Source organism: Phlebotomus papatasi, chromosome 1, assembly GCF_024763615.1.
Source record: "Phlebotomus papatasi isolate M1 chromosome 1, Ppap_2.1, whole genome shotgun sequence".
NCBI lineage: Eukaryota > Metazoa > Arthropoda > Insecta > Diptera > Psychodidae > Phlebotomus > Phlebotomus papatasi.
In genome coordinates this window covers 62,490,881-62,515,887 of record NC_077222.1, presented here as the reverse complement: position 1 = coordinate 62,515,887, position 25,007 = coordinate 62,490,881, and the positions used below count along the sequence as shown (strand labels likewise).

Sequence of the window (25,007 nt, the reverse complement as noted above, 5' to 3'; positions counted from 1 at the left end):
AAATGAATAGCAATCCATGAAGAAAAGCTTGGTGAAATTTTGTAGAACCCTAATGGACGTCATTTGAATCTCAATACCAATAGGCTTCAAATGCTTAACAGTGTTTTACTACGGCCCTCTGAAGAGGCGAACACGGAGTTTCAATTAATTTTCTAAGTGCAAATGCCTCCAAAACTCAAATTTGCTGAAGGTAAGACATGAATTAATAAAAATAAACCACTAAGCGGTCTCAATAGTGGCAAAATCTGGGGTATTGGCTAGAAAATTGGGGTCAAAAATGGTATTAAGAGATTCCTCCAGGGAACAACTTGAGCGTATCCCATGGAGATGCAGTTTTCCGTGGCAATTGATGCATTTCTTTTTGGTTTTGCAGGTGAAAAAGTCTTATGCTTCCATGGGCCCCTGATATATGAGGCGAAAGCCCTCAAGAGCCAGGTGCTTAAGGACAAACAAGTGAGATACTTTATTCACTACGCGGGATGGAACAAAAAGTGAGTATCTGAATTGTTTGTCCCCCCCCAAAAAAGCAAGAAATAAAACACCGTATAACCTCAAAAAACCCTTCAATTTGGTACAGCTGGGACGAATGGGTGCCGGAGAACAGGGTGCTCAAGTACAATGAGGCAAATGTGCAGCGACAGAAGGAGGTGTCGAAGCAACATGCCAGCCTGGCGGCGAAGAACAAGAAGGCGCCCGGAAAGAGTAAGAAGTCCGATGTGACGGCTAGTACGTCCAGCAAGGACAAGGACAGCGACTCGCGTGCCTCGACGCCGTCCAAAGAGCTCACCACCAAAGAGACCAATGCGTCACAAGCTGCTGCCGCTCCACCGGCTGCACCCTCCTCCACCACGAGACGCTCCGTCAAACCGACCAACAGCACAGAGGCCGCCACTCCAGAACTGCCACGCAAGAAGCGGGGCCGTCTCGACACGAATGCCGAGACGGAGGAACAGTTCCTCTCAAAGGTGGAGATCAAAATCAAGATTCCCGACGAGCTCAAGCCCTGGCTCGTTGATGACTGGGATGCCGTCACGAGGCAGCACAAGCTGGTGGAGCTGCCGGCGAAGAACACCGTGCAGGACATCATTGATGGGTGAGTTTATTAAATTACCCATTTAAAAAAATCCCTTCACTTTTTTATAAAATTCTAGATTCAGAGATCCCTGCTAAAGTTTTCCCTTCAATTTTGCCAAACCGATTTGTGATACTATTAATTTATTGCAAAACCCACAAAAAATGCACAGATTTCATGTAGGGGAAGATGGGGTAGTTCCACTTAGCTGAACTGTTTTTCAGGACTCCTTTGCGAAGTTCCGTTAGTTTCTCTTGAGCGTGTTGACAGATCACTTGCTAAAAAGTATTTTTCGTCTTAAAAATGCTTATTTTCGAAAGTAAAGCATGAGTGAAACTACCCCACCCTCCCTTACAGGTGTCCTCAAACATTGGTATTCGAATTTCGAATGGAACTTCGAAAACCTTCCCGAAACCTGGAAAATTGGGAATTTAAATTTAACTACTATGAACCCCCGCCCTAAAAAATATATCACGCCCCTTTTGATAAAACAAATAGGGGAAAGTGGGACATCTTTGGAATCGGGTTGGAGTTTATCGTGATAGGGTCTAGTTCCATTTAAAAATAAGAAAAATGCCCAATTTGAAAGGTGCCCTCATTAAAACGTGTGACACTCCCCCCACTGAATTTTCTGCAAGATTTCCAGGAACTTTTTCCTAGCCATGGTTCTTTGTTAATCTTACGTCTACGTGTATTCTAGGGGCGTGGCGTCACTAAATTTTCTTCAGGTGGTTATCAAATTTTCTTTTTTCTTATTATTTTTGGTAATCTCGAGGAAAAATACGGCCAAACTTTTTCTTTATTAAATTAATAATTATAATATTTCACGATGGGGCGTGGCTAATTTTTAGTAGGTGGAGCCTTGAACGATTGATAATACAGTCAAGCGCCTGGCAAGTTGGCTTTTTTATATGGAGCTATTTGAGGCCAATTTCCTAAATTAATCTCGGACTCAGCTCACAGTGTTCCGAGGAAAAAATGTATTTAAACAAAAATTTAGTATATTTGTGGAGCTCAGAGGCAAAATGACACATATCCTATGCTTTAGCCATAGTATATGTGCCATTTTGCCTCTGAGCTCCACATTTATCCCTCCATACGGTAGGGTATCTTATAATGCGAAAAAACTTCTCACTTTTTAGATATTTAGCGTAATGCCGGCTTCAGACTGGAGGCTTAGCCCAGTTCCCGAAAGTCTCAAAAATCTAAATAACAAGCAATTTTATTGATTTTTCAAAATTTATTGGAACATTTGTCATTAATATCCAATCCTAAACAACAATTTCCTAAAATATCATACTTGATGAGGAAATAAAGGAGTTAAGCCAGATGGATAAGCCTTAGGTCTGAAGCCCGTCTAACGGTCGCGAGTGCAAAAAAATTCCCATATAAATTTAAATCGAAGTATGAGAAAGTGACTTCAAATGTCAGGCAACTTACCAGGGGCTTGAATGCAGTTATTGATGGAGTAGATGTAGAATAGATTTTCAATAAAACTAGTGTTTCCAAATCCCAGGATTTTTTAAATTTCGGGATCCCGGGATTTAAATATTTCACTAATCTCGAATTTCGGGATCCCGAGATCCCGAAAATCTAGGATTTTAGGATCCCGGTTTTAAGAACCATTCGCGATCCCGCGATCTTCGAGGCCCCATTTTCTTCGGATCCCGGGATTTTCGGGATCCCGGGATTTTTGGGGTCCCGGGATTTTTGGGATCCCGGGATCCCGTATTAGAAACCCTAAATAAAACTATTCTCTATTTCTTTTTGGTTTGTAGTTGTATCAATTTTAGGACTACTGTTATTGTCATTTTAACACTGCGATCCAGGTTTTCCGAAGTGCTTAAACTCGTAGCTCATGGCCTGGGCCTCTACACACTAGAGAAATTTATGTTCATATTGAAGCGTAGAGAATTTTCTTCACTATGGACATAAATTTCTCTAGTGTGTAGAAACCATTAAATAATATACCTCAAAAATACTTTTGCATCATTTACCGTTTACCGGTTCTCAACCGATTTATTAAACCGATCGTATCACTCAAAAGATCGCCCAAAATACCTTAGGAATGATACAATTTATTTTCTGATAAAAATTACATATCGGTTATGAATCGATTTCACCGATATGAACCGTTATAAATATAAGCGTTATGAACGGTTATGACCGATATGAACCGGTTCAGTCTCATCAGAAATTCCAAGACCTTTCCAAGGAGCCTAAACATGATACCATTCGGCTAAGAAATACGCTGTGTAGGTGTAGAGTATTTTTAAGCTTCGACGCCTTGAAAAACCGTTCAACGGGATTTTCGCATAAAGACGAAATGTCCGCTCCGTATAGGCAACTTCTAAAACAAATTTAAGAATGGAAAAAAAATCGCATAACATGCTTTCGAGCAATCCAAAAAACCTGGCTTTGGAGGGGAAGGGGAGGGGTGGAGGGAAAATGAGGGGCATCATAATGGTCCCAGCCTCGATTTGTAGGAGGTCCCCAGAAGGTCGCAAGTCTCGATCTCTTACTGTTTGGGCATTAGGCGTGGTAATGGCCGGACTTTGTTACTGAGACTTAGAGAGTTTTCAGAAAATAAAAAGATGGCAAAGAACGTTCCAGCATTGCTGAGTGTTCGACCTCGCGAGATAAAGCTCTTCTTGAATTATATATTTTACATAGTTTTTGTGTCCGGCTGACTATCGATTAAAATTGTTTCATAAAAACCGGAAATCATCTTAAAAATGACAATTGGTAATAAATTTTAAAATTTTAAGAATTTTATTATTTAACTCTTTCCGGACCGCAGCATATGCTGCAAGCCAATTTCATCTTTTTTTAATCAAAAATATCTAAGCTCAGGAATTAATTAGGGTCCTACAAAAAATATCTTATATTTGGACATCCTCATAGTTTGTAATCATTCACAAGAATAAGATTTTTATCAGTTCTGAATAATTTTAAAAAACATTGTTTTTCACTGAATATTTATATGCTGCTTTGGGTACTCAGAGTCCCAAAAGAGACGAAAGAGTTAACAAGTAATTTGATCCATTAACTAAGTTTTAAAATAATTTTGGAGTACTTTAACTTAAACACTTAACTTTTTGAAAATTCGATGTCGAAAATTTTCTCGCGGTCATAGGTGTTAATTACTGTTAATACTATTAACTATTTTCTATCAACTTCGATTAACAAAATGAGATTTTAGACCCATGGGAAATAAGAGAAAAATTGAAGTATTCAAAAGCTGCCGCATTGAAAGGCAGACCACTTTTCCCTACTCTAACTTAGTTTGGGGGGTCTTTTGAGTAATTCATGAATTAGTTCAAATCAGTTGAAAACCGGGAAACGGTAAATAAAGTACTTTTGAGATACCTATCATCTAAGTCACGAGTTCGAGCATTTCGCAAGGCCAAGAACACTTTGCCACCCCTTTTCTTTTTATTTTTATTCACCAAATTCAACTTCGGATTAAATTTCGAGCATTTCTGGGGTTGTTTGAAAAGAATTTAAGATATAAACTAAAGTCGGTTTTTTACTACATAATATTATTATTTATTATTTCTAAAGTTATGCCCAGCACACAATAACTTTTGTTTGTAAATATGTTTTTAAAATTTTCTATTAGACATTAGAGTGAACGAGATGACTAGATTTAGATCTCACTCACTCTCATTGAAATGTCAATAACATGTTTACAAAACAAAAGTTATTGTGCATTGGGCATTACTTGAAATATCGGGTAAGATATTTATTAAAATTTCAACATGAAATTTAATTACATTTCCCAGGAAATTTTAAGCAAACTTGTAAAGTTTCTAAAGAAATTTCCGTAAATTCAAGGTCAAATTTAGGTTCAAAATTTTAAAAGAATCTAAACAATATAGAGTGTATTTATCAACCGATTGGGATAAGTTTGGTTTCAATGGAAAGGTTTTCGAAATTTAGGCGAATCTGAACTGCTTATGAACCGATAATACATTCACTGAGAAAAAAAGAGGGTGCGATTAACTTTTTTTCCTCATAACTTTAACACTTTTTAGGTGTAAAAATATATCAACATTTTTTAATGTTAATTTTACACCTTTTTAAGGGTAAAATTAACATGGAAAAGGGTAACTTTAACCCCCAATACACCTAAAAAGGGTAATATTTGCACCGATTTTGGGTCAATACTTCAGGGTAAAATTAACATTTCCGGAATGTTATTTTAACTTTTTCGGATTTCTCTCAGTGTTTAATTTGGTAAATAAAGTATGAAAGGGAAAACTTTGCAAAATCCCAAAATATCAATGAAAATTTAAAGAAAAAAATGTGGGCGGTGAGAATTGAAATGTTGCGGGTATTTAGGTATGTGCAGTACAAAAAGGGGAGCAAGAGCACAACACCCAACAAGGAGACAGCTCTCACGGATGTGGCCAGTGGGCTGATTGAGTACTTCAATGTGATGCTCGGATCTCAGCTCCTGTATAAATTCGAGCGTCCGCAGTATGCTGAGGTGCTGCAGCAGCATCCGGACAAGCCAATGGCAAAATTGTATGGGGCAGAGCACTTGTTGCGCCTCTTTGTCAAATTGGGATCAATGCTCGCCTTTACGGCTCTCGATGAGAAATCCATTCAGATTCTCCTCGTTCATCTACAGGACTTTCTCAAGTATCTAGTGAAAAATAGTTCCACCCTTTTCAATATGCAACATTTCGTCAATGCCAGTCCCGAATATCATCGCAAGGCGCAGTAAAAAAAAACAACAAAGAAGGTAAAGAAGGAGCGCCCCATCTTCCTCCCACAACAGGTAAAGTTTTAAAAAACTATATTTTACCATTGAACCCTTATATTAAAAAAAATCATTAAAATAATGTAATTGTTTTAAAAGAAGAAAAAATATTAAAAAAAATGAGTATAACAAAAAAATGCGTACTCTAATAAGGGAGTTTACAACAAATAAAAAAAAACTCTCTTCGAGAAATAACTGTAATAATTGATTAATCTCCTATTTGAATGTTTCTGTTTTTCGCGATTGAGAAAAGTAAATAATTGTTGTTCGATTGAGAGGCAAAAGCAGGAAAATATCATTTTTAGGACAAATTTAAGAGTGTTTGTTTTCCAGCTGGATCCCAAAGTCCCTCGTCTATCATGTACAGATAATTTTGTTAATCTTGGCGCATCTTAAGTCATTTGTCTCAATATTTAAAAAAAAAAGTGAATATAATAAAAAGAATTTGTGTAGCATTAGCGATGAAAATAAAATTAAAAAGAAAAAAAGATAAAAAACAAGTCGAGGAGCATGAACAAAAATGTATACCGTGTTCCAAATAATGCGTCAAGAGATGTGCCTAAAATAAAAACTCAAGAGATCTTTTTTTTTTGGTGTAGATCAAGCGCGCAAAGGAAAGCAAAAATTACATGAGAAATTTCTTCATTCCAATGGATTTTTAGAATGTTATATTAATAATTTATTTAAGTGGTCCTATACCAAAATTTATCGAATAGCATGGAAATCTAATCATTTAACTTACACTTCATGTGCTATTATAATTAATAAACAAGAAACAAGTGAGAAAAAAATGAAAATTCAATAATCCCATCAAATTGAGTAAATATAAAAATTGATTTTTAACAAAAAAAAACAAAAGAACATGAGAAAGAATGAATAGAATATTGCGATGTAAAAGTGACTTTTACTGTTCCAATACCCAATTGGTGTTCTTATCTCGCGCTGCCTGTTGATTTCAGCATAAATCAGCAAAATTCTTGTATAGTTGGCATCAACAAGACATTCATCTGAAGTAAGTCAGTGATTTGCTTTTTGATTAAATTTTTCATAATATTGTGGTTAATTTTTTCGCTTTATGTTACAATATCTGGCTCTTTTACACATTAACGATATTTTTTACATGGTTATTTAATAGCTAGTTATCAGAGAAATGTATTCGCACCAAACGCAAAGTTTAACAGAGTTGAAATTACATCGTATCATTCTTTATAGATCAACACTATTTATGCATGATTTTTTTTTCAGGAAAATTCTAAATTGAATACACAAAAAAAAGTAAATCGTAAAATTGTTCGTAAATGTTTGTGAATTCCTATTGGAGACTTATGAAATGCTCGTAAGCCGTATAATCCGTAAAACCAACAAAAAAGTTGGTAAAAGTTTGTATATTTTTCATACACATTGTCCCCAACATGATCACTTTAAGAACATTTTTCGTACTTTGTTCGTAAACATGAAAGGAAATGATCGTAAAATTTTGGCATTTGTTCGTAAAGTTTTGCAAGACAAACAAAAATGTATGAATGAATGTTTGTAAAAGAACAAAAAATACTCGTCAAGTGATAATGTTCTGAGCAAAGTTTGTGAAAAAGTACAAAACAAACTTTTACGAACTTTTTTTTGGATTATACAATTTACGACTATTTTGGAAGTCCTCAGTAGAAAATCACAAACATTTACAAACAATTTTTTTAATGTAGAACGTGTAAGTAAATCGACGCTTTTTTTTATTAATCTACCTTTTACTATAAGGAGAAATGTTCGTAAAATATTCGTCAGATAAACAAAAAATTACGAATAAATGACAAAATTTTACGAACATTTTTTGTGTGTTTACGAACATTTACGAAAAATGTTTGTAAAAGTACAAAAAATGCTCGTCAAGTGATCATGTTACAAACAATGTTTGTGAAAAAAGTACAAACTTTTACGAACTTGTTTGTGGATTATAAGATTTACGAGCATTTCGTAACTCCCCCATAGGAATTTACAAACATTTACGAACATTTTTACAAAATATTTTTTTCTGTGTAGGTGTTCTTACGACACCTTTAAAAAAGTGCTTTAAAAAAAACTACCGTTAGTAAATTTTTGTTACGCTCAATAATTTACTTTTTTTTTAACCAGGATTTTTACTTTTTCTCTTCTCTTCACTTATTACTAACAAATTTTTTGTACAAGTTTATTAATTCAAATTGGTCTGTAAATTATTAAAATTGGCTGGTAAAAAAATCCATTATGGCCAGTAAAAAAAATCCACTTTGGTTAGTAAGTACTGGTCATATTTCCTTTTAAATCAAACTTAAAATGCTTAGATTGATTATAAATTCTTCTTTATGCTTTTGCCAAGAATATTTCACTATTTTTGAGTAAGTATCTAACCATCAATGATTTCCAAGAATTTTCCTATTTGAAAAAGAGTTATTTTAACTTTTTTTATGTAAATTTTAGAACAAAAAGAGTGAGATTTAATCTGAAAAAAATTGAAAAAACTCCTGAATATTACAGCTTAATAGAATCAACTCTAAAATACCGATAATCGAAAATTACAACGAAAAAGAGTTAATTTAACATCGATTCGAGTAAGTTTGACTCGTTTCTTTCTGATTGTAGAAATTGACATACGCTCCTCTATATCTTGATGCGCAATATTCTCAATGTATTTAAATGTATATATTTGTAAATGAATTTATAGATAGTTCCTTATTCCCTATTTATAGATCTTTATTCCCTGGGATAAAGTCGACTATAAGTCCAAGTAGTATAGACTAATAAAATTATAAATAGAAAAAAATAAATAATACTGCAACTTTCTAAAGCCCTCTACACATTATTGAGAGCAATTTTTCTAAAAAATGCTTTTTAGAGGAAATTTCTTCCATCCTTAAGGTGGACATGTCAATATTTTTTTTTTAAAAGGAAATGCAATTTTTGATGAAAATTTCTTGCAATATATAGAGGGTATAGGGTAAATTCATCAGATTTACGCTATGGAAGTTGCTTTTATTCTCAAAACCAAATATTTATTATACAAAAACGTCTTTAATATCTCTAATTATAGGTTTGTATAGTTTACTTTTAATTGACTAACGAATTAATGGAAAGTCACTTCAAATTTTGTTAAAAAACAACTTTTTCAAGGGCAGAGGAAAATGAGGAAAGTGAGGAGGGCACTACCTCATTCCAAACAACACTGGGAGCACAGAAGAATCATTACTATTGCAGGGAAGGGGCTTCTGGGTGGTCTACAATGGACTTAGCAGATTTTCCAACACGGACATTGCAACATGGTTACATTAACAAATATCCCGAAGTGATGAATAATAATTGCACGTTTCACTAGGCAACGATATGAACAAGTTAAAGGGGACATTGTACGAATGAAACTTAATTTGCCATATTTTGCTCCTAAAAGAAAGTCGTCACTCGAAATCCTGTCTTATGGCCTCTACGCACTAGAGAAATTTATGTCCATATTGAAGAGTTTTCCCTGCACAAGCGTAGAGAATTTTCTTCACTATGGACATAAATTTCTCTAGTGTGTAAAGACCATTACACACTATAAGAAATATATGTCCATATTTGGCATATTGATGAAAATTGTGCACGATTGTACAGGGAATATTGTCAAAATTACTTCAATAATGCAAATATGGACATAAATTTGACTAGTGTGTAGAGGCCATTAAGACCTTTACACATTGAGAGCAATTTTCTTCAAATTAAAGGCCTCTATACATTGTGAGCAATTTTCATCAAAAATCGCTTTTTGACACAATTTTGACGCTCCTATCTGCAGCAGTAGGGGAAAGTGCCCATGCTTGATACCATTGGAAGCTTAGTAGTGACTAAATTTTTCCTATGTTTGTGAATAAACATGACTCCACAATATATTTTAAAAACTGGCCACTTTCCCATAGTTTTTAAAATATTGTTGCGATGAGTCACATATATAGGGGAAACTGGGGCACCACCAAACAGGGGTACCACCAAACACTGCGATTTTTTAAATAGGTATAAGATTTCAGAGAATGAGACTTACATGAAATCATAGATACAATAGGGATGCTTGCCCAGAGAAAGAATGATCCACATAGTTCAAGTAATTTAGAAATAAAAATCCTTTTTCGCAAAATTGTGAGATTTTGATAATTTTAGTCATTTATATATCTACCTGGAAAATAAAACTGAAATAAGTTACATCAAATTTCACTACACCAGTACTTTCCTACATGTTTTGGGATAATATTTATGTATCTACTAAAGAAATTAATGTTCACATTTTTTTTAAAAGAATATAAAATCCATCACAAAACAGAGTTTGGGGCACCAACAAATAGGCAAATTTCTCACAATTGCAGATGTCGCGAGCGTAGCTTGAATGGCAAAATTTTTCCTCTTATCTTTCTTACTCTTCATCTCCCTCTTTGTTCGATTTCTGAAATTTATATCCATTCATGGGATTTTCATTCAAGACTCAGGAGAAATATAGTTTCAAGAACCCAATTTTGCATTAAATGATTCTTAATAATTCTTAAATGATTTTAATCAAGGATTGACGAATGATTTCTCGATTTTATTACAAATAATTAGAAAGCGCGCAAAAATTTAAACTTTAGGTATAGTGTTTGCCACGATTTTAGTGGCGCTGCTTTCCAGTCAGAAGTCGAATGTTGTCAAAATGATGATAAATCCATTGAAAAATATGTTCGGTGTGCAGTGCTTTGGTTTTTTGCTATTTTGGTCACTCATTCTAAATTTTGCAGTGCTTTTTTGAGAATTATTTACATTTTCAATACCTTCTTTATAATTAAGAGTTGTGGTGAATGCCCAAAATAACTTCAATGGGTGAGAAAATGAGGTGTTTTTTGGTGCCCCAGAAAGTGTTTATTGGTACCCCGGGTGGTTGGAAAAAAGCGAAAAATTCATGGTGATACAATTTTCCTTTTTACGGAAAATTGAAGTGCTTCACATCATCCTTGTATACATTAATATGTAGCCTATACCCAAGGCTATAACATGGGGTAAGCAACATTTTTCTAAAATTCATAGTTTTCTTAGGAAATTCAGTCAAAATCGCATCTTTCAAAAGTGTTTGGTGGTACCCCAGTTTCCCCTATTGTGGTGAAACATAGAAAATTTATTAATTACGAAACTTCCAATGGTATCAAGCATGGGCACTTTCAATAAAAAGCAATATTGGACGAAAATTGCTTACAATGTGTAGGGGCCTTTAATTGAATAAAACACCTTTAAGAGTTGGACAAGATGCCCAAGCCCAAAAGCATTTAAACATAAAAAGGATTGAACATTCGAAGAATTCGAATACATTCTCTCCCCAATTTCTTAGTGAAACGTGTAATTTTCACAATGATAATTTTGATGAACAATATGGCAAGATTCGTATTTTGAAAAACGGATTGGTTAACGATATGTCCTATTTACTATAAAAATTTTAATATTGATAATCTTACTAGAACCTACAATATTGATGTACTATTCCAGAAATAGACGTAAAGCTATTACAATTAAGTTTACACCCTTGTTTACCCCTGAGCATTACCTCAGCTTAAATGCACCAGAAGAATTTCTTGATGATGGTCGTGGGGGAAATTGCCGTTCAGCCTCAGTGGAAATTTTTGGAGGGAAGCTCCGTCCGGACGCGGCAACACAATCTGTGGAGTCTTCAACCCTAAGATCAAAAAACTCACTCTTCTACCAGAGCTTTCGACACGCTCCGTGTCTTCCTCAGTGGTCGAGTGATGTCAAAGATCACTGGGTTTCGTTATTTGGGGGATGTTACAGATTTGGCGGGAGGGTTCCAGGGTGCTCACACAAAGATCTCGGAGACACAGCACCAGACACTCTTCAATCATCAGGAGACAACTGAACTTTTTGGGGAACAATGGTTCAATTTGCAAAAAGTAGACAAGTTTGTAGATGAGTTGAACACACGATGGAAGGAGTTGTGGACATTTTCAATTCTTTCAAATGTGCTGCCACATAAAGGCATATATATTATGTGAGATAAAGAAATCATAGCTATATGACAATGATATATGTATAACTGTGTTATCACATTTGCATATTAAAATTTTAATATGATTCACATTAATTGTCGCTGGTGAGAGTTCAAATGTGTAATTTGTGTGTTTGAATCATTTTATATTCAAAATTTGATCTATTTGTTGATAAAAAGGTAGACTTGGCCCGCAAAATTTGATATAAATTTATTTATAGCATTAATGCGATTTTCTCTTTAATTTTTTAATGTGAAAAATATTTATGCTTTACGTAAATTTAAACTTATTTTTGCAGGTCAAGTCCACTTCTTTATAAATAAATAGAAAACCCCCAAATATTAAGTGACTCAAAGACACAAATAACATATTTGGACGCTCACAAGCGACAATTAATGTGAATCACATTAAAATTTTAATGTGCAAGTGTGATAACGCCGTAATACATCCTGTTATATTTAGAATGAATAGGACTGGCTTCCTAGTCATTTCGAACAAATGTTGATAGCACAGTTGCTGATCCAACCGACTATATAGCAACAATTAACGTGCATTGTTATTTAAAAAAATCAGCAGATAAAAGCTTTAAACCTGTCAAAATGGAATCCTTCTGGAATTTATCTACTAAGTCATCAACTCGATGCTTGTTTAACATTCTTGTATTTGTTCTGGGAACTGGGAACATAATTCAGAATTTGTTTATGCTAAAAATTGTAAATCTAAAATAGTGCAACACATGTTGCATGAATATTTGCATTAAATAACATCTGTGATATATTATTCTTTCCTCCGAGCAATAATGTTAAGGACTGAGGACACCACAAATCACTCTTTGAGCCATATTGGACACAAAGTGGATGATCACCTTGCTGCCCATATTTGTGATTTAGAAATCAACTATCTATCGTTGGGGTACGATTTAGAAGTAGCAATGAGTGTTTAACAAGTGCTTATTCTCTAATTGTTGAGCCACTGCTGACTTCTCAATCATTCTCTGGCGCAGATTCATTTGTTTTGCTGTGTGATCTCCATAAATTGGATAGCTTCTTGGGGCTTTTTGGAAGTCTCATGGGTGTTTTTGTGGCTTTTGTGGCGCCACACTTTTCTTGGTTGGCTTACAAGAAGGGAAAAGGCATTAAGTGCCTTGTATTAGCCTGAAAAAGAGAATTTTATTATTATGATATAATAATATCGGATTCGTGATCTCCTTGACCATTTCTTCTTCTCAATACTCCATCTCCCCTTCGTTGTGTGTCATTGGCTATACATTTTGCACCATATATGGACATCCATCTGATCCACCAGATTTTTTTCACTTCGTCGCGGCATGTTTTTTTACTCTTGTCACACACAATATAATAAACAATTTAATCAAAGTCACTTGAAATTCACGGATCGATGGGAAAAAAAGAGTCTTGAGAGCGAGAGGTGAAGAGAAAATGCGAGTGAATCATGCAAATTTAACCCGAGCGCAATGAGGATTTTCATTAACAGTTTTTCGCGTGGTTCTGTATGATTTTTCGGGGTCCATAAATTTCTTAGCCAAAAGCGGAGTGATTGCAGATTGGCCAATTAACGGATCACGTCATATGGATGGATGTACGATAATTTTCAAGTTTATTAAATTGCATTTTTTCTCTCTCTTTTGGCTTTGAAAATTCACCAAATTCTTCTAATTGTGCAAACACAGCCAAAAATTCAGCTTTAACGTGTACACGATCTATCCAGCTAGTTTATCAGTTTGGAATGGTTCAAGAAGCGAGAAGAATCTCGAAATTCTCTCTTATAATAAGTTGTATATATGGCGAAATAGGTCATCTGCAATGGGCTGCTGGACACAGGTGTAATAAATTAAAAGGAAATAAAACATGAACATGAACGGAAGAATATTTGTGAGGAAAGAAGACAAGAAATGACCATGTTTTAATATTTTTACATGATTAATTCGCATATCTTATTAATAATTATTGCGGTTTTATAGATAAACGTAACATTATATTGATGCTCTTCATAGTATTTTTTTTCTTGCTTGAAGACACTGAAAGTGAGAAAAATGGTTTTGAATTTCCTACACAATGCCTCTAGATAATTTAAGCTCCCTTATTTCTTTTTAAAATTTTCCTTGAATTAAGTATATCAAGCATTTATGTCCATTAATTTTGTTTCATTGAATTTTTGTGATTGGATAGAGGATTGGTAGATTCTAAATAAGGAGTTGGCTAGTGATTTTTGTATAATTGTAATTTGCAATTCTGTAATTAAAGTTTGTCGAATTTTTATCGGCAGAGACGGCTGGTGATAAACCGAAAAAAAACCGAAAACCGAAACAGTATTTTAGTGATTGCGAAATACTTTTAAAATTAAAATATTTTATAGCGGTATTTAAATCGTAAACGAAACATATAGGAAAATTCCATATTTTATTCCCTTGACCGGTCAGAAACTGAAAACATTAAAGTAAAATCGAATATTGAAATAAAAACAATGCATTGAGATGTACCTAAATAAGTTCAAAGAAATCTTGAATTTAAAAGCATAAAAAATGGCACTTCATTATTGAATAGTAAAAACCTAAAATTAGTTAGCAAAAAGTAAATTTCATTAATATACCCAATTAAGACCTTAAAATGTAGTAAATCATTTCAGTTTCAGAAAAGAGTAAACGAACAGTTTCAAGTTTCTCATATCCAAGATCTGCTTTATTTCCTTTCTTTTTCTTTCTTCCTGGGGAGAAATGATAACTTTTCGATACTATCAAATCGATAATATCGGTAATTCTATATCTCTTAGATTATTTCATGTCGACTTTTTACATATTGTTTGACCATTTATTGTGACATTCTTAAAAGAATGTAACTGTTGATTATTGGTTACAAAAATGCAGCTATCGTTTAAATTTTAGCATAATCGACAGTCGATACTATTGAAAATGAGTTATCATGTGACCCCTGCTTTATTTCCAAGTATTTTATGCTATTAAATATAGATATTTTAAAGTTAATATATTAATACTGGACATAGTTATAAGGGGCCCTTAACCCCTAGACTGAACACAGTTTAACTCTACGTCACTGTCGTTTTTCTGTATTTTTAATTTAATATTTTTATAAAAAATTCACTAAATAAACTAATAACTTTTCTCTCCTCACGTCTCTTTGCAAAAATCAAGTCTTACGTAACTCCCATACTCGTTCCCCTTTAAGGCAGAGGTGTGCAAGAACCGCCCGGCCGGGACAAATGTTATACAATATTAGATAAATATTATATATGAATAGGAAGAGTAAGCCTACAATAGTCGGGATATTAGGGCGATTTTAGGCCTACCCTCCATATAAAATACTGTCGTTTTACTGCCGTGACTGCCATGTACGCGTGAATCACAAATATTAATTTTTTGATTTTTCACGTGATGAGGCAATTTTCTTACAGGAAACGTTATTCTTAAGCTTCATTGGCTACTTTTATGCCTATTCTCATATAAATCTTTCCAAAATAGTAAAAAAAATTGCACATTTATTTTCGATGTTAATGTGGCAGTAGAGTAGAACATATCAGAGACACTGTAGAATGAGTGGAACTTATCTCAGACAATTACAGGGTACGAATATCATATATTTCTAAATGAAAAATATAATACAAATCGCGGACTCAGATTTATGTCACACTAATATCATGGAAATATGTTATAGCTCTGATTTTGTTCCGGCCGAGCGTTGAAACCGAATAAACGTCAAAATAAGTTTGTTCTGGTAGCTTTTTGACCATTGACGTACATGTTTCATTTGACTTTTATTCGGTTTCAACGGTTCTTGTACACCTCTGTTTAAGGACTATTTGGTCACCGATGATTAACGAAAATATTTATCATTCTGAACTATAAGATTAATCGGTTCCGCGACTTAAGTCCCTGCCATTATTATGAATCCCCATAGGCTAATTTGCGTACACAACGTGCCTTGTCCCTAAGGATAGCCCACTGATTCAGTAACGTTAAAGCGTCTCTCGGCTTAAGTCATAAGTATGTCCAACACATCACAATGTTGCGGTTTCAGTAAACCGTCGGTTGGTTTTCGTCTGAGATACAAATACGTTAACACACGTTTAAAGGATAAAAGAGTAATCTTTACTTTTATTCTAATCACTATTTCTAGGCTCCTGACGCTCGTTTCCCAAGGCCTCAGTTATTTTGATCTTACAGATTTCGTTTCGTTCTTGTGTCTGTGAATAGGCAAACCGTTTTTGCCGTATTTTCGTACTTAGGTGTCTCCGATCCGGTATATCCGATTCTGCTGAATTGATTTATTTCTTCATAAAGGCAAATCCGGAAAAGTGGTTCTTTACATGTACGAAACTAATAATAGAAGAGATGAAGTTTTAAAACTGACACCAGACGAAAACCAAACCTGTCCTTAAAAATCTGTTTTATGGGTATGATAAAGAATTTTATTAACTGCATTTTCGTCCATACACAACTATTTTTCAAGTTATTTTTTAACCTCCATAATGAGGTTCAAACAAAAAACGAGCACTTAGTCCAACTGCGAATCATACTAACAAGTTTGAAAATTTCTATGTTTTTTTTACCTTTTTTTCTTTGTTCATGATTAATAAATCCTTATTTTGATCTACAGTTGTAGTAATTTATTGATCACCTAAATCAGAAATTTTTAAATGGTCTGTGAAATTCTATTATTCTTATAAGATTTAAGCGGCGATATCTATCAGTTTACTTTACATCGATTTATGGCGTTTACACACTATAAACAGTTTTTATTAAAAATTACACCTAAAAATGCCATAAAAAATTTACGTTTCTGCCTACAATGATAGGGGTAATTTTCTTTAGAAAAGCGTCTTTTTATTTTAATTGGTTCTAGTGTGTAAACGGCTTTAGAAGCCAAACGGTAAAGGATGGCGAGTTACCCAAGTAGGCGAAACTGCCCATGCTTCGTACGATCCCAAGCTTCGTAAATACTAAATTTTGCCTATTTCTCAATAATGTGAACCAGCAATATATTTTAAAACTGGACACTTTCCCCTAATATTTAAAATATGGATGCAATCAGTCACATTTATTGAAAAACAGAGGAATTTTTAGTCATAACGAAGCTTGAGATCGTTCGAAGCACGAGCACTTTCCCGTATACGTTTCTTTTTTCGAAATAAGATACTCAATTTCATTTCGATTGGCTTATCACTTATCATGTATTAAGATCTGATGAGAAACAATTTAAAGGCTATAATTTAATATATTAAAAAAAAGTTAGGCTTTTAGATTAATATCTTGGGGACTAACTTTCGATAATTTATGATTAGGATTAAAGATTATTTCTAATTCACTTTCATAAGAATATCTAATTTAACTTTTCCCCACTCGGTCATCCCAGTTCTTAGGTAATCCAATCCCGCGTGGAATGACTTAGGTGAGTGTTGAGTGGCAGGAGCGGCAGTCAGCATGAAGAATGTCATATCTTTTTCAATGGAGGCGACATGCTAAATAAAAACCGTGAGAGCATCAATAGAGGCATGAAGAAAAATAGATTGGGAGAGTAAAGATGAAGATGAGACCCAGCCACCGAAGAGTCTCTCTGGGCTGAAGTTTTTTGGGTGGCAAAGTGGGAGATTCGTGTGCACGTGATGGGGCGCCTGGTGGGAAAGTGTCTAAAATAGTGTTGGAGCAGAAGTGGGGGAAATCGTGAGGAGTTCGCGGTGTTTCGAGCCACTTGCAAAGGATCTCAGTGGCGTGAATTGAGCGTCTAAAAGTTTTGCCGTTTTCAGTTCGCCATCAATCTGTCCGAGTCGCGGATTCTTTTGTAAGTAATTCCAGTCTCTGTGCTTTTTGCCAATCAATCTCCCTATAAATTTGCCCATCGCAATTCGTTGAACCTTTTGGTAAATTGCTTCTACCAGCGATTTTCTGCGACAATTTTCTTTTATTTATTTATTTTTTGGTTTTTATATTGGAAAATTCGCGATATTTTCTGCTGATTGTGATATTAATTTGGTGGCTTTTGAACGGTTATATAAAGTGAAGAGTAATTAAATTGTGGAAATAATAGGCATAAATTTTTATATAAAATGTTTACTGAAAAAAAAAATTGAGGTGATCTCGCAAGAGAAGAAAACGAGTTATTTTTCTATCTGGAGAGTGTTGATGAAAATTATTGGTTTGAGAATGTTTGAGAGAAGTTGAGAAAATATGTTTTACAAGAATTTTTAGTGCTTAGAAATGATGAGCACTTCTCTGAGGATTTATTTTTGTTAGCACCAAGAATACCAGCTCTAAACGGGCTGCCCAAAGACGTTGAGTTGCTATTTTTGGTAGAATGATTCTTCAATATCGCTTTCAGCATAATTTTCATAAAATGTGCTTCACCCATATGGAAATGAAGGCGATTCTTCGCACCACATAAAATATCTAACAAGTTGGATTTTATTTTTTTTTTAATTTATTTTTCGTAGCGAATTCGAAAAATCTGTCTGAATCATTTTAAACAATTTATTGAACATAAATTTTGCTTATGCATTTTTTGATGCTGCAAGATCGAGAAATTGAGATAAAAAGAAATGTTATTGGTGGGAATAGTGAGTCATTTTGATGGTATGCGCTCACTGGGTATAATCTTTTGACCCAGAATTGTGACCACCGTCAAGGCCACGTAATTTCTCACGTTTCATTGATGACTTTTGGGGCTGGTGTATCATCTCACGGTCTGAAGAAAGACATCCCTATATTTATTCTGAACATTCCACAGACATTGCTCAATTTATTTGCACAGTATTTTCCCTCAATTTTTCTGCTGATGCTGCAAAAGTGCTGAACAAACACCAAAATTGTTTATCCAGCATAATACAATTAAAAAAAAGTGTAATCCGGAAAGATCTCAATGACATTTTACCCAAAAAGCAACTTTTGGATGATTATTATTTAAATATTCTGTTGACCTCGCCAGAACATCATTTGTTCGCTCCCGAATGTCTTCATCAACAGTCGAGACAATTGATGAGCATTCCGTGATCAAGACTTTTCACTTTCAGCAGAAAAAAAAATTATACACTCGAGTGCATTGAGTGGAAAAAGTTTTTCCGGCGCGTTTCACAGAAAATTCAATTATAAACGGATTGCGTGTGGCCCAGAAAGAGCTGAGGAAACTCTCTTTGCCTAAAGAGAGTTCACTCGGTGGAAATTTGCATGCACACAGGAGAGAAAATTAATTGTTTTTCTTTCTCTGTGGCAGATTCTTGTTTTTTTAGCTTTTGAAAGGAATATCCCCAATCCCTCACCATGGACGCGATCAAGAAGAAAATGCAAGCGATGAAGCTGGAGAAGGACAACGCCTTAGATCGTGCGTTGATCTGTGAACAGCAAGCTCGCGATGCCAATCTTCGCGCCGAAAAGGTGAGTCCCTTACAATTATAAAATTTTACGAAAGGTTTGTTACGATGTTTGGTAAGGTTTTGTCAAATGATGTCCTCTTGTAATTTTGCAAGAAGGAGGGTCACTAAAGACTTAAAGTCGATATCTCCAACCGTTTGGTCTCTAGCCCGGTGAGAATACTCAGAAAGTGAGAAAAAGTACTGGGATAGGTAGTATTTGTTCTCAATGCTATTTAATAAACTTGGCAATTGTTTCAAGACTTATGGTGTCTATACACTAGAAGCAATTTTCGTCAAAATTGCCTTTTTTAAAAAAATCTGACGTTTCTACTTACTTAGGGGGGAAATTTTCTTTAAAATGGCGTTTTTTTTATAGAAATTGCTCCTAGTGTGTAGAGGCCATTAAATAAAAAAAAATATAATTATGACAAAACTTTCTAAATATCAAGAAACCATTTCCCTGAAAAAATTAAATTTTTTGAGTTAAGAATTATAAAAAAGTTTAGATCAACAGTTCATTTTAATGGCAAATCTAGAACCCAAATTTTGAGAATATTCTGCAATTAATTTAATTCATTTGCGAATTAAATATTGCTAAAATAGATATTTTTGAGTACCCACAAAGTTTTGTTAAGGAGAGTTACGTGGGATAAGAAGATTAAAAAGAACATAATACTCTCTTTAATTTTTTTCAGCACAATAAAAAAATATTTCAAGCTATTTAGGCATATAAAAGTACAACATTTAAACTACATTTTTTATTATTTACATTAAGGATTTTTAAAAACTCAGCAACTGAGACTTGATTTTTGGAGATTTTTTTTTGGAAAAAAAACATACTTTTCAATGGATAAGATTTTTCTAAATTAGCTTATCTGAAATCCAAGAACTAATTATTTCCTTCTATTTGATAAGTTAAACTAGTTTTAGAACGAGTTATTTTATATTTACTTGATCACAACTTTTGGTACAAGTCGAAACGCTGTGTAAAATACGTCAAAAATGGATTTTTTTTGTATGAAACTTCCCCAAAAATTCAAGATTTATTTCTTTTCAAAAATTCTTCATTTAAGGACTAGTTTAAATCACTAGCTAAAAGGAAAGATTTCGTTTTTGGATTTCAAATAAACCTACTCAGAGATATCATGTTCACCGAAAAGTATGTTTTTTTTTTTCAAAAATCAAGCCCCTTATTTAAAAGTTTTTAATGAAAATTTCAGAAAATATATTTTAAATGTTGTAATTTTGTATGCTTTTAATTTTTTGTATTATTTTGAAAAACAAAAATTGAGAAAATCATGCTATTTTTTGTTTACTTTGACCTTACGTAACTCCTTAATGTGGCGAATATTGGTGAATCTATTTTAGTTACACATTATAGTTATAATAACACCAAGAGAATAAAGAACTGCACTGAACTGTCCTAGTTAGATTTATTTATTAATTAATTTATTTGTTTTTAAATTTAAAGTTTGAGAAAGAGTTTTAAGGACTTTAAGGAAAAGTCTTTTAGATCTCGATTATCTCGATTACTTAGCGAATTAATTAATCTCTTTACTTATAGTTTTTTGCGAACTCGTTTATAAAAATTTTGAAGCGGATCTTCAACTTTTTCTTAATTAAATTTATTCTTAAAGAAAATTTTGAAAAGGAGTAATCTCTGATTTATGCAAATTATTATCTTTCAATATATCTTAAATTTTAACGAAAATATTACCGAAATTAGTAGCCGTACTCACTATGGCGTTGTTATCTCGTAATCTCCGTAATCTGTTATCTTGTTATAATTTTTCATTTATAAAATACATTACGAGAACATAACGAGATAACGAGATAACGATATTACAAGATAACAGCGCCATAGTGAGTACGGCTAGTGTATTTTATAAAAATAATATATTTTAAAATAAAATTTTTGATTAAAAAAACCTTGATGAAAAAACTATAAGACGAAAAATGTCTGTGAGATTTTTTTTATAGCCAGTTAGGCTTTTATTTATTTTTTAATCTAATTTGGAATTACAGATTAAGCGGAATTCTGAACAAACCAATTTAGGATTTAGACAATTGCCTTAAAACTTGACAATAAAAAACAATAAAATGTCATTTAAAGTTACTCTACATAGATTTGCGTAATTATTTAATTATTACTGGAATTATCGAAGTCCGAAGTTTAAAATTAGTTAGTCCGGAATTTCAAATTAATTACCCAGTAAAAATTTTAGTAATTTAAAGTTAAATAATCACCATGGATGAATATTATTAAGTTATATAATTATATTATTATTTTCTATAATTCATTATTTATCTAAATATCCGATGTCTTCATATTTGATTGGTAAATTAAGCTGAATGAAAATATGAAAAAATCTTGCTTTTATTGTTTTTGCCTCTTCTTTATGAACGAAATTTCAATATTTGGATAAGCATTTGAAAATTTTAAAAGCTGTATCAAATTTCCTTAAAGACCTCAATTTTCGTCAAGAGTTACATTTTTGATAGAATTTTAACGTTTGCGTTTACTATGCAAGCAATTTCTTTCAAAAAAAGCAATACTTAAAGAAAATTGCTCCCAATGTGTCATAAGATATTAATCTGAAATACAAGTAATGTAAAATCATAAGGAAATATGTAATATTTCAAAGTTCCCATAGTGAACACTGAAATCTAAAGAAATGTTACGTTTTAGAATATTTTTTCTAAATCCTAGTATTTTAGATTTTGGTGTTTGCTAAGGTTAAGAGCAGAATCACATTGACAGTAAAATGCTCACCGTATTTCGTTAATTTACGCATTTTCATTGCAATTTTTATGCAAATTCATAATTACCGTATTACCTTATCTCATACTCGGTGGCACTAGGTGAAAATAATATAAGAAAATTGAGGAAATAAAACGAAAATGCGATAAACAGTGAGTAAAAAAATGTACGATTAATTTCTCTGACATTTCTTTTTTGCTCACCGTTTATCGCATGTTCGTTTTATTTCTTCAATTTTCTTATATTATTTTCACCTAGTGCCACCGAGTATGAGATAAGGTAATACGGTAATCGAGAATTTGCGTAAGAATTGCAATGAAAATGCGTAAATTAACGAAATACGGTGAGGCTACGGCGAACATTTTACTGTCAATGTGATTCTGCCCTAAAGGCTGTTCGCGAGAATTTTTTGAAATTCAAACCGTTCAATACTCAAAATTTTTAAATCGGCTTAAATTTTTAGAAATAAAAGCGTAATTAGTTTTTAATCCATTTCTCATCTCAAAATTTGTGAAATGATTTTAACTGTTTAAAATTAAGTACTTGACTCAGTAAATTTTGATTTTTTAATCATAAAAAAGCAACCTAATTTTTTGTGAATTGTTTCGAAAAATAAAATGCATTTTTGAAATATTCTTTCAGGCTGAGGAAGAGGCCAGGAATCTGCAGAAGAAAATCCAGACTGTTGAGAACGATCTTGATCAGACTCAAGAAGCTCTCACACAGGTTAACACCAAGTTGGAGGAGAAGAACAAGAACCTCCAGAATGTAAGTACATTTTCTTTATAAATACCTGAAGAATTTTATTAAAATTGGAGCGAACATTTTAAAGTGTGGTCCATAAATTCCTACAGAAATATCTCTCAAAGATCTCAACGAAAGTTTAGGTGGGGAATGTTGTGAAAAGGAAGCTGAGTGAAAGGGGTTAATTATAGAAATAGTGTGTGGTAGTTCTTGGTCTGATGCCAAATCAGACAATGGTCAGATTTTGGAATATGTTCATAGGGATATTTTTTTTTGCAAAAAACACTGCTTGTTTTAACCATTAAGATGGTACATGCAAACTTTCTTCATTTTTCCAAATAAATGTAAATGTTTATTTTACAATGTCTCATGCCTCAGTCTAATGAAGAATCTCAATGATTTTCTTTCGAAGACGCATCGCAAACTCAAATAGAACATGTGAAATCACGGGATTTATTCTTGCGAGAGAAATCTTTCACAAACACGAGATCAAATTTCTCGAGCGGGCTATTTTTAGCGCGCAAAAATCTCCTCTCCAAATACGGCCGGGCGGGGCGTCGTCATCGGTGAGGAGAAAGAGTTTGCGCACTGAGGGCGTGCGTGAGTGTGTGGGGGGACAAATGGAAAATTCTCGAATTCCCAACTGACACGGTGGGGTTTTCATGAACTGGAAATTTTTTTTTAATAGCAAAAATAATGGCATTTTTGCGAGATTTTTTGGTGAATTGCTCAGCAAAAATTGGCTATTGGGGGAATATTGAGGAATTGCCAGTGATGGTTTCCTTTAAATATAGATCACCCAATTTAATAATCAACACAGCGAGAGACGAATAAATACGGCGGTTGCAGCCGTTGGCCATGTCATTCGTGGAAAAAAAAGAGAGAGCGCGAGAACGAGGGTGGGCAATGGTGTGTTAGGAAATTATTTCGGGAATTATGATAGGGCGTCCCGTGGGCTTGAGACAACGTGTGTCCAGCAGAATAAATTCATCAATATCGTGCAAAGGAATCTCGTCGATTCGGCAACGTGTTCAAAATGCTACTTCTGGCAATTGGCCACAGAGGGAAGTGAGGTGTTACGCAAGTCGTTCGCAGCGCCGCAATGCGGTGTGCACGAGAGTGAGGAAGACAGTTCTTCCAAGATGTCCGCTCGGAGGTGATAAAAATAAAAAGTTGAGAAAAGAGATGAGTGAACGCAACAGTACAGCACAATTTGGTGCTGGACGGAAGCGTGGTCATCAGCATCATCCACGGCAGGGTGGAGTGCGACGATCAAATGTCCCGTCTGGGGAAATTTTGGCTCAATTGCGCACTGACACATCGCACATCGTCACGCAGGAGAACACACAAATCATTCCGGCAGCTGATCCCAATAGGAATTTTCCGGCTACAGGCCACGACAGCATCTCCAGGGGTGGGAATGATGGAGGGAATATGAGTCAGAGACTAGCAAAGACGGGGTTGGAGGGAAAGAGGGCTCCAAGTGTGCCGAAGGAGCTGTGTTCAGTGGATCCGGACAATAACAACAGGGTGCTACCAGCCTCAAGTGCCTTATGTGATAAGAAGGAGAGCAAGGAGGTTACTGAGGAAACCTCAGGCAGCAAGAGAAATGATCAGCCGTCCAGGGGTAGTCCAACGACTGGCAAGAAACCCAGAAATTCCGATAGTAAACGTCGGAGGCTGCGCCAGGCGCAGGAAATCACGAAACAGGAATCTACACCGAGTGTTCAGATTGAGGAGCAAGACACAGAAAATGACCCAGAGGCAGCTGAATGGGCCAAACTCAGGTGCACTAGCGAAAGAACTGAAGTGGTGGCTGAGAGGGAGTATCGAAGGCAGAATAGACGTTGTGCCGACTATCCAGGCCTGGCTTTTGGCCGGTCAATCTTCAGCTCGGACACAATGATGAAGTTCAGTATAATCCGCAATGAACTGCACAATATTATGAAAACCCAGTTGAAGAGGGTAGGTTCACCATCAAGTATCCAACTAATTACAATCTTGGGAATTTTAGCCATCTTCCCAGCGAGATAGTCTCTTAAGAAAAAAATGGGATCGCATGCATCTGGTGTATGTCTATCAAGTACACTATTGCACGGGACTCAATGACCTCAATTGTGACTTTTGGACTGTCTTGGGAGCGTATTATTAGAATATCTCATCAGTGAATCTATTGAGAGACCACGGAGTTAAATATTTACTCAAATTGTTTGAGTTGCATATAATTTTCTGAAGAAAATATTCTCAAACTGGCATGAGTTGCCT

General features: G+C 34.3%; 2 protein-coding genes across 20 annotated transcripts in view; both read left to right on the top strand.

Moving 5' to 3' along the window:
- Nucleotides 1-87: 87 nt before the first annotated feature.
- On the top strand, nucleotides 88-6,737 carry LOC129809632 (mortality factor 4-like protein 1). Its single transcript, XM_055859593.1, has 4 exons — nucleotides 88-190; nucleotides 374-491; nucleotides 578-1,093; nucleotides 5,417-6,737. Exons 1-4 carry the CDS (start codon nucleotides 163-165, stop codon nucleotides 5,802-5,804), a joined length of 1,050 nt encoding a protein of 349 aa, XP_055715568.1. The 5' UTR covers nucleotides 88-162; the 3' UTR covers nucleotides 5,805-6,737.
- A 10,634-nt stretch (nucleotides 6,738-17,371) lies between these two features.
- Nucleotides 17,372-25,007, top strand: part of LOC129799652 (tropomyosin-2) — a 39,196-nt gene continuing 31,560 nt past the window's right edge. For 7 of the 19 annotated variants that reach the window (XM_055843747.1, XM_055843753.1, XM_055843745.1 and 4 more), the window contains exons 1-3: nucleotides 17,552-17,673; nucleotides 19,099-19,259; nucleotides 22,641-22,766. In XM_055843747.1, coding sequence (XP_055699722.1) covers nucleotides 19,146-19,259; nucleotides 22,641-22,766 — 240 coding nt within the window. In that variant the 5' untranslated portion in view covers nucleotides 17,552-17,673; nucleotides 19,099-19,145. Of the gene's footprint in view, nucleotides 17,753-19,098; nucleotides 19,260-22,640; nucleotides 22,767-23,563; nucleotides 24,708-25,007 lie in introns of those variants that run through there. The other 12 variants (XM_055843733.1, XM_055843732.1, XM_055843728.1 and 9 more) reach the window with 8 other exon arrangements.

Coding starts and splice junctions, on each gene's coding strand:
- LOC129809632 (XM_055859593.1), top strand. CDS start 163: ATGCCTCCAAAACTCAAATTTGCTGAAG. Junction 492..577: donor TACGCGGGATGGAACAAAAA/GTGAGTATCTGA, acceptor AATTTGGTACAG/CTGGGACGAATGGGTGCCGG. Junction 1,094..5,416: donor GTGCAGGACATCATTGATGG/GTGAGTTTATTA, acceptor GCGGGTATTTAG/GTATGTGCAGTACAAAAAGG.